General features: G+C 39.3%; 1 protein-coding gene across 1 annotated transcript in view; it reads right to left on the bottom strand.

Annotated features, from left to right (window-relative positions):
- Positions 1-360: 360 nt before the first annotated feature.
- Positions 361-13,251, bottom strand: part of LOC149278365 (tetraspanin-7-like) — a 44,506-nt gene continuing 31,615 nt past the window's right edge. Inside the window, exons 3-7 of the mRNA XM_089502066.1 lie at positions 12,070-12,144; positions 8,930-9,025; positions 7,958-8,113; positions 5,640-5,723; positions 361-429 (exon numbers count right to left, since the gene is read on the bottom strand). Of these exons, the coding sequence (XP_089358192.1) occupies positions 361-429; positions 5,640-5,723; positions 7,958-8,113; positions 8,930-9,025; positions 12,070-12,144 (480 nt within the window). The remainder of the gene's footprint in view (positions 430-5,639; positions 5,724-7,957; positions 8,114-8,929; positions 9,026-12,069; positions 12,145-13,251) is intronic.

The raw sequence follows: 13,251 nt of genomic DNA, 5'->3' as shown, positions 1-13,251 counted from the left end.
AATATCCCTAGAGAATAGTTAAATGAATAGGATGTTAATTAAGATCACAACATAAGGTTTTATTTTGAAAGTTTAATCTGCCTTTATAAATGTACCCACCACGCTTTATCTGTTTTTCCAGTAAACAAAGTATAATGTAGTATAAAAGGAATTTATACCAAATCTAAAAAAAAAAACCTGGAAAATAATTTTGGTGCAACGTGTATGTGGTGGCTTATTGGCCACAGGCCAATGTGTTGTCACACTCTGATTAGCAGAATTGATTCCTTTTAAAAGGAAAGGCATTTTCACAAATGATTAAAAAGAAAATGCAATTTAAAGACTTTAAGTGAACATACATCCAGAAAGAAATTTACCTTGTTACACCATCTCGTACTGATTCGCAGTGATAAACCGTGAGAGACAGCAAGCCAGAAGCATTCCAATCAGCTATAAGACAAGGAAACACAATGTGTGTTAGGACATAACTTATATTCAATGGTCCTGACAGTATCATCATTCTCCTACCCATTCTAAGATCCGAAATAAGTCTCGAGAGCATTAACCACTGCGATAGCAATATATTTTACTTGCCTTCTTTATCAACCAGTTCTCCCATTCTTCCTCCTCACACTTTATTCCCATACCTTTGCATGTTGTTATCTGTCTTTATGCCGACTTATTTGTCAATGCGTAGCTTTTCTAATCTAATTTTTAGATTCTTACCTTATAAAATAACATTATGGACCTACATACATCAGTGTGTGACATCTAAAGACACAAAACATATTTATTTAAGGCTGGGTAAAAGGTGTTGAATATGTTTGAGGCATAGAGAACGTGGTCTGGGATGTCAAAAAAGCTTAAAATAGATGATTACTTGTAGAAGAAGATGCAAATACCCATGGATACACAGGCCCTCCAAGATTGGCGCCCTTTGTAAAAAAAAAAGAAAAAAAGAGCAAAGGCGGCAGTGGAAATGTGTCTTGATTGTTTAACCCTTTTTCATCTTTTCTTATACATGCTCTCATGGATATCAAACAATTGCAAACACAACACAGTTTTATAAAAAAAAATATAAATATATGTGTGGCGCAATTATTGGCACTGTCTTAGTGAATACTTTGTGCCACCTCCCTTTGCCAAGATAACAGCTCTGAGTCTTCTCCTACAATGCATGATGAGGTTGAAGAATACATGTCAAGGGATCTAAGGGATCCTTCATACAGAATCTCTCAAGATCCTTCCAATTTCAAGGTCGGTGCTGGTGGACTCTCTTCTTCACTTCACCCCACAGGATTTCTATGGGGTTCAAGTCAAAGGTCAGTAAACAATTTTTTGTGTTGATTTCATGTTTTGGATCGTTGTCCTGCTGGAAGATCCAACCACGGCCCATTTTAAGCTTTCTGGTAGAGGCAGTCAAATGTTTTTCATTTAATATCTGTAGGTAGAGTCCATGATGCCATGTATCCTCGCAAAATGTACTTTTCCCATAAGGAAAACCTCTAGTGTTTATTGCCGGAAAGCTCCATTTTGGTTTCGTCTGACCATAGAACCTGATCCCATCTGAAGCTCCAGTAGTGTCTGGCATACAGAAGATGGATGAGTTTGTTTGTGGTTGAGAGGCTTTTTTTCTTGAAACCCTTCCAAATACCTTGTGGAAAGGAAGGCGACGTTGGATTGTAGTTTTGGAGAAATTCTGACCCCAAGACGCAACTAAATTCTACAATACTCCATCTGTGATCCTTGGAATTTTCTTGGCCGCTTGAACCATCCTCTTCACAGTGCGTTGAGACAATATAGACACACGTCCTCTACCAGGTTAATTCATAACATTTCCAGTTGACTGGAACTTTTTAGGTATAGACTTGATGGTGCACATTTTTTATTTTTTGGGATAAACCTGTGTTGTGTTTGCAAATGTTTTATATCTGTGAGAGTATTTTTGCATGTTATTAGAAGAAAAGATCAAAAGGCTAACCAATAAAAGATAATTTTTCCCAGCCGCCTTTGCTCATATTTACCAAGGATACAGTGTATAACCCCCTGTCCTTTTTTCGGCTTTGTTCATTTTCCCGATTTTAATTGTAAATATTTGTCTATGTTCTGAGCTGGCGCATTTAGTGACTCCATGCCTTTTCTAATCAAGTATCTCATAAACCTGTGTGTGCATTTTCACTTGTAAAATCTAAATAAAAAGTGATTGAATTATATATATATATATATAAAAAAAAAAAGACAGAAAACGTATTTGGTAACAAATCATTCTTGGATCCATGTACTATAACATCTGGCAATAAGAAAGTTTATGTTAATCACTTTGAGGAACGCATAAGGAAACCAACAATGCTTCTATAGAGTTATGACATACTATAATGTATTTATAAAGGGAAATTGAAGGGCAAATCACTATTTGTTGTGTAATCACCATGGAAACTAATGGAATGTTCCTGCTTGATTGACCCATATTTAAGCATATTACTTGTTTCTATAAATATCCCCTTTGTATTCACTAACCTTGTAAAAAATAAATAAAAAGTTTGTACAAAGCCAGGACAACCACTGCATTTCCTATCCCAGAATGAAGAGAACCGAGGCTTTCTGGCACAGGGGGTAAAGGGCATTATTTTTAACGATTATTGCAACTTGGAAATCAAGTTTCTTATATGAAATTCTGCTGTGAATCTGTTTTGGAATTAGATACAGAATAAGCCTGAAATGTATAACGCATGGCAAATGGGTTTATCTAAAACAGGGGATTTCTTCCAACATTTTTTTTTTTTTATGTTAAATTACTGGAAATGCCACAAACATTTCTTTTATGGTAAGCAAATCAGTGTTGATAAAGACGGAAGCCAAATGCAACCGACACCATCACTGCCTTTGTGCTGTACACAGAAATTTGTGGCACAACCAAATGCCAATCTTCACGCTCACTGGAAGTTGTAATTCAGTTGCTTCTGGACATGATGGGCACTTGAATGCAATTCAGAATTTTAGCCATAAATAATTGTCCCAGCCAGTCTATTGAAAGTCTGTTAAGCAATTACTAAGAGCTACAAAGGTCATGTCCCTTCCTGGTAGAAGATAATGTGGACACGGCCTGTCATTCATTCTGTCCCCTGCCTGTCCGCTGATCAATGCAGACAAGACAGCCGAGCCATATTTCCTCCTAAAGTCAATATTTTCCCTTTGTTTCCACCGCCTCCTGCCGTGTAATCACAGTGCTTGCGCAGCTGGTTGATACCAACCTGGGGGCAGAAATGCTGCGTCGGGTGTTATAAACTACATTTGTGGTTGCTTGTCTGCAGTGTGACATCCTACAATTTGCCCCTTACTTTGAGCTATAAAATGACGTTTTGATTCTAGTTTAAACAATACGTGCATCTTGCAAGAATGTTGGAATTTGTCATAGGAGTGATGCAAAGGAAAAGGCTACCTATACAACATTTCAGTTCAGCTCAGAGAGAGGTCTTCACACTGCAAACAGGGCAGTTTTGTTTTTTTTACAACGGGGCAAAATTTTAACATGTCGACTTGAGACTGAAGGCAAGAAGGCAATCCTGCCACAGACAGAGGCCAGTTATTGTCACATCTCCCTGCTGTTATACCGTTTCATTTTGCTCTGAAAGCATAACACCACCCAGCTCCAAGCAGAATATTAGCTTAGGGGAGACGCAGTGCCCCAAACATTATATACAATCAGCATGCCATATATCTCTCGAAAGCTTGCTTGATTTTATGGTAAACATGTTGTGCACTTTTATTACTATATAATAAAAATAGCTAAATGCGACAGGATCCTGCGAATACCACGAATAGCTTCTGTAAAACATTCAAGAATTACGTCTATAAAGCTTTTCCCAGAACTAATTTTTTTTATATAAAAAAAAAAAATTAAAAAAAAAAAAATCGTACAAAAATCCTAAAAAGTTTTTAATGATGTGAATTTAAAAATGGCCCCCTCGTGGTGCTTTTTAGTATTTTCTGGTCATTTGGTGCAGGAAGACTGGTTTTGTTCATATATTTTATCTGCAGCAAAGGCACCGTAGAAACAGATTTAAAGCTTGCCTACGACATCCATAGGGGACTGATCTCGCCAACGTTATTTGTGATTTCATTTTCTCTGTACGCTTTCCCTTCTCGAGACCAGCAATACAGATACAGGTATGCTATTTGAAAATGCGCTATTTAACCCCTTAATGACAGAGCCCATACATGTACGGGCTCAAAATGCATTGTCTTCAATGGGTTTTGTGACTGCCCGTTGTCCTTAAGGGGTTAAATCAAATCAGTATCAGTTGCAGCATCTTTAGATGACGACTGTCTAACAGGAATCCTGGGACGCAAGAATTTAATGACTAAAGGAAAATTAATTAAACCACGCTACAAAAAAATAAAATAGCTAATAAAAAAAAGACAGTTTAAAAACGGCAATTCGATTTGGACAAAAGAGGAACTCTTGCGTTAATGAGCCCTATAAAGACTTGAGGCGCAGCTAATTTATATTGATGTAGAGCTGTCGACTGCTGCCTTGCATAAAAATCTATAAATCAACAGAACTAATATTAACTAGATGAATGCAACAATTAGATACCATAATATAATTATAGCAGCTATACCGCAATTAGCATTAACTATTTGTGTGCCAGCGAGTGATTATTTAAAGTAAAAGTCCATTAACAGATAGCAATAAACCCTGTGAGAAAGTGTATCCGTTGTATAAAGATGAGCCACAAGTTATGCACCTCGGGGAGTGTGGCCTTGGGGCAAAAATCTGTGCTGTCTGTAGCTAAAACTCATGTGTGGCGACATACTTTATAGTGGGTCATCATAAAGTGAAGGAAGAAAGCCAGGTCCTAATTAAGGACACCTGCTAGAATTAGAACAACTAACTGGCCAGCTCTGACAGCCTTGCAATGAATTGTCCTCCGATTGCAAAAAAACACACAAAACACTATGATTCAGGGGTGTGTTGAATAAACTTTAACATTTCAGCTCCCCCGATACCACCGTGCATTGTGAACGGCCAACTCCTCAACCCCATTTATTGAACTATAGCTCCTGTATAGAGCCATCAACCGAGGTGGACTGGAGAGGATGTGGCGGCCCTGGCACTTTTAAGCCAGCAGCCACCTCATGACATGCGGCCAACAGCTGGATACGTGGCTGGGTGGATCTAGCAACTGGCCACACATTGCAGCATGGAGCAGAAGTGGCGTTCACTCCACAGTGAACTTGAATGTATACGGAAACCCTTTCCAAACGCTACATAAATTGTGCTATTTGCGACCCTGCCATCTTATTGGTGACTGAAAACATGCTCAGATTGTTAATATTATTTGCATGAACGCTTATGTTCCATTGCACGCAATTACTTTTCAAGCGTGACTTGGTACAACTGTGGTTTATTACTATATATAACCCTGTGATGAGGTCTGCGAGGCCAATATCTTACCACATTACTACAGAGCGGGAGAAAATTCTAATGAAACGTGTTCACAAACCGGAAAATCAACCTGTATGACCATATCTTTACATCATGCAGGTTGATTCCATTTATATGATGGAATGTTTTAATTTATTTAATAGAATTCCATTTACTACAGCTGATATTTCAGTGTCTCTTTTGGAAACCCATGCCTGAACTTGGATCTTACCTGTGAAAATGCAACTCCAAAAGCCACGCCAGCTATTATTCCCATGTTTGTTTCCATGAAGTCAGTCACCAGCTCATAGCAACCCTAAAAAAATATACAAAAAAACAAACAATGAAAATGTAAGAGGGGATGGAGGCACAGATGGGGCCCGTTCCTTAGCTTAAAGCCATGGGTTTAGAAAAATACTGAAACTTCCCCCCATAAAATCCACATGAAGGCTTGGAGACATACAAGTTAATGGCCCAATTTCTTTTAAAGGATACCAGAATGTTACTGTATTTATTCTGGAGACTCCACTAATTTCATGTGGGTATAGACTTCTAAGCCCGGCACCTAAACGTTCCACTCGTTTTCAGGGACAGACTGGCAATATTTTGCCAGCCAAAACACATTTACACTAAGGAAACACAACATAGCGTCAAAGTAAAAAATACCAAAAAACAAAGTTTCTTCACTGACTGACAGCTTAAACAGCCAATCAGTGGCAGGAAAGTGCTCCCTTTGGAATTCATGGGAAGACTTTACAGATGAACACTGCAGACCCCCGCATGCAGACCCCCGCATGCAGCGTTCAGTCAGGTCCGGCGCTGGCTCTGCTGGAGCGTCCATTTAAGGTCCAAAATATTTAAATCTGAGTTGACCAGGTGGAAAATGCCTCCTCCAGCCAGCCTTTCTCTGCTTGTTCACCAATTTCCCAGCCTTATTTTATTTTATCCTTACGTAGTAGTAGACACTGGAACGCTACCCAGTCAGATGTATAACAATTCACATTAACAATACCCGACAGGTAACTTAACATGAGGAAATAATCTACAGACACTGAGACCTCGATGTATAAAATGGCTGCTCCCGCAGTGTCTGTGTAACATGCATACCTAGTATACACACAAACTCCATTTTGCACAAGTTCGGTTTGTCAGAATAAGCATGTGTGACAGTGTTATACACAGTATAGAAAACACAGTGGGGTATAGAAAACATTTGAGAGAACATTCACACAAATATATTTGAAATGTTTTGTTTTAAGTTATATCAAGGTTTACATTAGCATTAAAAATTATTTTTACTATTTATTATTTTAACATTATCTAAATAGTTTTGAATATCATCTCCTAACACGTTCATACACCTGCTACTAATTCTATCCAGACAAGTTACTTTTTGAATGTTCTCCACCTGGAACAGAATGTACGAAAATAAATTATCTTTTTTCATGTCAAAGCAGGGCAGACTTAGAATAAGTTCCAAAGCACTCCATTTGCAGCGGATGCCAGCAGACAATTAGTGCGTATTATCACTCCCAATTCTGCATCTTTAATGTCTCATGGCACCAGCTCGAGAACGAGAAGCCGCCATTCCGATGCCAATTAAATCTTATTCTCACGGCACAGCTGTGCAGGCACAACTTGGAATGTATAAATACGGCAAAGAATCTACACAGTAGTCTGTTGATTCTGTGTGATTTTTAAGGTGGCAGAAAATACTGATGTGCAACCTCACCGCAATAACTTGGCAATTGTCGTACCACTTCACAAAAAATAAAATCATCATTAGTTGGGAAATTAATGGAAACCATGCTAAAGGAAGGGATTGTTAAATATCTTGATGTACGTGGGTAAAAAGGTAACTAAAATAATAAACCAGGGAAGAACAGTACATATAGCCTATCTAGATTTGACACTTGCAGAACATCGCAGTGTTCCGAGTTCAGGTGTCATAATAGTTGAATGGATAATGCAATCGTTGAGTGACATTTAATTCTTCTATTTCCCTCCATGCCATTCTTTAAATATACATTAAACATTTAAACTAGAGCCAAAACACATCTTCAAATATGCATAATTAAAAATCAAAACAGAACCTGGCATAGTGTTTAGAAATAATCAATATGGGAGCTTTACAACGCAATGAAGTCAGAAGAGTGCAATGCACAGGGGGCATGTAAATGCAGACACCGAGGTATACTGTCATAAAGAAGGCAGTCATTTTAAAGAGTCAGTTGGCAGGGGAGTCGACCCACCCAAGTGAGCTTCTGTGCAAGAAGGGCTCGGTTGGATATGTATAATACATACTCATGGAATCATGCATTATGCAGGGCCATCCAACATCGTCTTACCCCTTAGTGGGGTTTGCCCTTCATCATGAATTCAGTGAATGGAAACCACAACTGCCAACTCCCACTTTAGTGAATAAACCTATACTATAAGTAGTAGAGAATCATTATACACCGAAACACTGGTTGGAATACAGAGGATAGGCAAGTGAAAACCGTTCTCAACTGCCTTCAAGGAAAAAAAATCTTAGATTGCAATACTCACCCTTTGATACACTTTAGTGGAAGCGATAGTCATGTTGCGCATGTCCGATGAGTTGCAATCAGAGAGATTGGCGCAGCAGCTCGCTGGAATCCCATTTGTAGCCCAATAGCTGCTACTAGTCCAGTTGTAGTAGCTCTGAATACCACAGCACTTCAACTGAGAAGAAACAGGGAACAGTTAATAAAAGCATAATATAGTTAATACGCACTAAATGACAACATGAACAGTGTGTATGCTTGTTTGTTGATGTCATGAATATGCAGAACAGTTGGTCTTCATTGCTTGGTTGTATGAAAAACTATACTTTTTTTTTTATTGACTAAAATACACAGATATTGCACCATAAAAATATGCACTTTATGTTTTAGAAGTTTAACAACAGAACTAGATCCTTAAAATATGCTTGGATGGATAATGTACAAGAGACATTGTGTCTCCACAGTAAACCTACTGTTCTAGAATTTGGATGGTCATCTGTTTTGACCACAATTTATAGCAGATCTATTATATTAGGGAAAAAAGAAAAAGAAAACAAAGGACCAAAAAGGGGTCATGCCAGTGTACCACTCATATAAATACTAGATTCACCTGTATTTATAAAACCGCCTAGTAACCAATTACCAGGAGCCTTTGTCAAGTTAGGATGACAAGGCGACAGTATGATCTTGAAAAATCCCTGCGTGTCACAACATGTACTTAATAAGAAAAATGGATATTCGCTCAAGAAAGAAGTGAGCCTATTTTAAGATGATACCTTTTGTTGGGCCAGCATGGAAAAAGATGTGACGTTACATGAGGTTTTGGGACCTCAGAAGTAAACAATTCCAGCTGAGACCTCTGGGGTTATGTGCAATATCACATCTTTTTTTCTTTAACGAAGGCCCAATAGAAGGTATCAACGTCAACATGCACTTGATAAGAGCTTTGATTCTGAACCATTGTAATGATTGGTAGATATTTTGCTCAACTTACGTTCTCTTGAACATTATCAACTGCGTGACTTCTCTCGTCGTTGCCATTGTAGTTCTGAATTGCTTCGGTGTACGTCCTAAGAAAGGTATCCTTGATCTAAATCCAAACACAAAACAAGGTTTAGCAAGCAAGAGCTGGCATGCAGTAGCAATTTCATGCTTATCATAGATCAGTAGTTTCTCTCTACGCCAGTACTTGAAGTCAGTCTATGAGATCTTCGTGATTCAGATGTATTTTACCCATCTGAATGACAGAGGACATGTGGACATCAGTGTAGAGCATTTATGGTTTATAACAATGCCATACAAGAAAAGTTAATACTACATAATGGGTGCAAAACTATTAAAGCCAGAAAACCCACGTATCATAAACGGCTGAAATAATTCACCACTAGATGGCACAATGTGAAACCATGACCAAAAACCCCAGAGGGGGTGCAGACTTTCAGGGAAACCATTATTTATATAGCGCCAACAATTTACACAGCGCTTCTTACAATACATACAATCATTGGGTATGACAAAACTAGAACTGAAAAAGGAAAAAAATACATTATGTACAAAAGGCCCTGCTTGCAAGCTTACAATCTAGAGAGTAAAAAGTACGTTTTGCTGTACTTAAACAAGAAATGTGGGTGATGAGTCCATTTTAAGTTGAATGACTGAGCGATGAGGGCTTAGCATAACTATGTTCTATTACCAGCTCTTTTTGTCGACTTTCACAATCAAAAGACAAAATCTAGACGGTGCCAGTGATCTCTTAACTCTGGGCCTTCATTAATAACAAGGCTGTGTTCAGACTTGATGGTTTGGCTGATCACTTGACAGTCTAGATCAGTCCACATAATTACAGGGTTTAAGTCAAATGGTCATAAGTTGGCCCCGGCATTTGTTGGGGCCTGAAAAACACATCTAGAAGCAGTCAATTTGTTGTGATTCTGTTTCAAGACAGCATTTCACTTCAGGCCCGTAATTGTTTTACTAGCATTAAAGTTTAAAGAGGCGCCCTTGGATATTTACACTGCTGTCACTTCTCTTCCATCATTCACTATAATACGTTTTCCGTCAAAAGCAAATTTTCTTAAATATCATGTAACTGTAAATAAATAAATGTTAGGAGGTATGAAAAGGGGCTGTAATGAGAAGGAACCCAAGCAAGTGGACAGAGCACAGCAGGGAAAGGAGAGAGGTAAGTATTACTCCCACAGCTCAAAGATTAGGACAACTCCAGTTCTTGCTAAACCTGGACCAATTCCAAAGAGTCTGCAAGTATCTGTGTTGAAGATTTAGTTTTAGAATCAGTGGATAATCTTAGATGCAACTTTTTGAGGTTTTGTACTTAGTGACTAAAAGAACAGCATACTAATGCCCTGAAAAATAAATGTCACTTCTTGAAGTCCATCTTACAGTTGTAACAATGCACTATATATGGCTGACTCAGCCCTTGCAGATTAATCTTACCGAGGTTTGCCCTTCATGCATACATAGTGTTGTTCGGTCCATAAGACTAATGTTCATGTCATCTGCAAAACTTACCGGTATAGTGAACCACATACTAATTTTAGTAATAACTATGGGAAGGCAGAAAAGATTTAATCAATTGGCAAGTTCTTCCCAAAGCCCTTTTGACCCTGGTGGCTGCATGTGGAATTAAAAGGAACATGCAATTACAGCGAATACCAGCAAACAAAACGTAAATGGGAATTGTTTTGTCCAAAGCAGCCAGGTGCTTCCTTATAAAAAGACCACTCGGACTGATCATGAATCAATCAATGTATTTTTCGACCTCCATGATCTCAGCCATGTGGGGTCCGGATCATTCCTTTGACTTCCTGTTTTCATGACTGCAGTCAACTGGAAGTGCTAGAATGCCAGATACATATAACGTTAAAACTATATACATTAGGTGACCATTTGGCTCATTTGACTAGGGACACGTGCCGGAAAAGAAGGTTCTCATCATTGCCGTATACATTTCTTCATACGGATGTTCTGTTAATGGGAAAATCGGGTTTCCCCTATAGTAAGGACATTTTTGTTACATTTCAAACAGACTGAAAGGAAAAAAAATATGGGAGTAGGAGCAGTATTGCAGTTAGGCCAGCAAATCTGGTTTTGAATGCCACTTGCAAGATAATTGCTTAAAAGGGACTCTGCCATTCAAACGTGACAGAATCTAGCAACGTCCCTCTAATGTAGCTTATAACATTATTTATGCATTGTTGTAGCCAACCCGGAAAATATATAGATCTGTAAAAAAAAAAAAACGCTGCCTACATCCAGGGTGTGCTAGATTACAGATTTGTCTGTATAACTCCTACAACAGGAATCTTTTTCATGTCCCACAAACTCAAAAAGGGAGAAAATGGTAATACCGTATTGGCTCGAATATAGGCCGCTTTTTCCCCCCTACTTTAAGTCTTTAAAGTGGGGGTGCGGCCTATATTCGGGGTCTAGCGCCCAACGCCCGGGACATGCAGTCCCGGGCGCTGGGCAGGCAGCGGGGTTAGGATACAGATCCCTCGCAGCGTTGCAGGGGACCTGCATCCTACTCCCCGATACGCGCAGACAGCCTCCCCATGCCAGCACTTCCCACGGGGGGGGGGGGGGGAGCCGGCGCCAGCACGGGAGGTTGTCTAAGCGTATCGGGGAGTAGGATGCAGGTCCCCTGCACCGCTGACCCCCCCCCCCCGACTTACCGGAGCAGACTCCCGGGTGTCTTGCAGGGCCGGCGGGGGACATCTACGCAATACGCGTATATAACTTCCGGAAGTTCCGGGGGGCAGAGGAGGACAGTGGCAGCATATCTCGGGGGGGGGGGGGAGGACAGTGGCAGCATATCTCGGGGGGGAAGAGGACAGTGGCAGCATATCTCGGGGGGGGGGGGAAGGACAGTGGCAGCATATCTCGGGGGGGAGGAGGACAGTGGGAGCATATTTCGGGAGGGAGGAGAACAGTGGCAGCATATCTCGGGGGGAGGAGGACAGTGGTAGCATATCTCGGGGAGGGGGACAGAGTGGCAGCATGTTTTTCTTTAAAAAAGCACCAAACTTTTAGGGTGCGGCCTATATACGGGGGCGCCCTATATCCGAGCCAATACGGTAATAATAATAATAATAAAGTATAATAATTTTCACTCACCTCATGCCGAAACACAAAGCCTGAAATGCCAGCAATCAGTTCAGCCAAGAACACCAAGGACAGAAACATAGCATACTGCAAAACATAAGGAATGAAGTAAAAATATTTAATATACTGTATAATCTTCCAATATCAAGAAAAGCATTCCCTGGGTCGTGTATAAAACAACAAATCAAACAACAGGTAAATGGAATTGCAATGAGTATAGTGTTTTGGTACTCAGTTATGAGATTTCGATAAGAAGTCGAGGTCAATGCGGAACAACTAACATCATCTAATTCCCTGTCCTGAAGTTAACGGCCTTTTTCTTAATCACCCTTAGGCTGCCTGCCTGACTCAATCAACAACTTAAAAGGCAGATAGATAAGTTACGTATATTTGCGTGAATGGTCGAGGTTAAGATAGTTACTCCAATAGGTGTATACAACACATGTTGCTTATTCCAGTTTTTAATAACATTACATAGTTTTACTTAGTGCATAGAGCTGGAGGATTTGACAGATCTGCTTTGAAGTGCCCCATTAAATCAGAACCCTGTGTATACCTAGAACGGTATTCTCTACCCCGAGTTACGTACTGAGAGTTAGGGGAAGACTGGGCAGTTGGAGAGTTAGAAGTCTAACACCATAGTATACAATCTTTTTAATGTAAACTAGTGAAACTTATATATTATATTCAACAAATCACTTTCTACATACACTACTGTAAAACTACTGGTTCCATGTATGAATTTGCTTTAGTGGTTCCTTGCTACTACTACATACATCAGTATAAATCAGTGCTCGTCCTCTAGCCACAAACTAGGAAAAATAAGCCAATTTTCCTTATATATATATATATATATATATATATATATATATACATACATACACACATACACACATTCTGACAAATGTTTTCTGACAAATGCTCCTAGTTTCTACAATAGTTTCATGTCAATAAGCAAGAAAAGGGACAGCTAAGTGCATTCACTAAACCATTTATTCTATTAGAGAAATGTGGGGCAACACACAGGTAATGCGACATGCAATTAACCTTTAAAAAAATAAAAATAAAAAAATAAAAAAAAGACTTTGGGATGGTCATGGGGCTAAATATTCCCATCCTGGCTAAAGGATTTTTGCAGAAAAGGTAACTTATTAATTGACTGATTTAGCAAAAACTCAGAAATTGGTAACAGCT

Source organism: Sceloporus occidentalis, unplaced genomic scaffold (genome assembly GCF_023333645.1).
Source record: "Sceloporus occidentalis isolate IW3139 unplaced genomic scaffold, rSceOcc1.0.p SCAF_192, whole genome shotgun sequence".
In the NCBI taxonomy this organism is placed as follows: Eukaryota; Metazoa; Chordata; class Lepidosauria; order Squamata; family Phrynosomatidae; genus Sceloporus; species Sceloporus occidentalis.
This window is presented reverse-complemented; position numbering and strand designations above follow the sequence as displayed.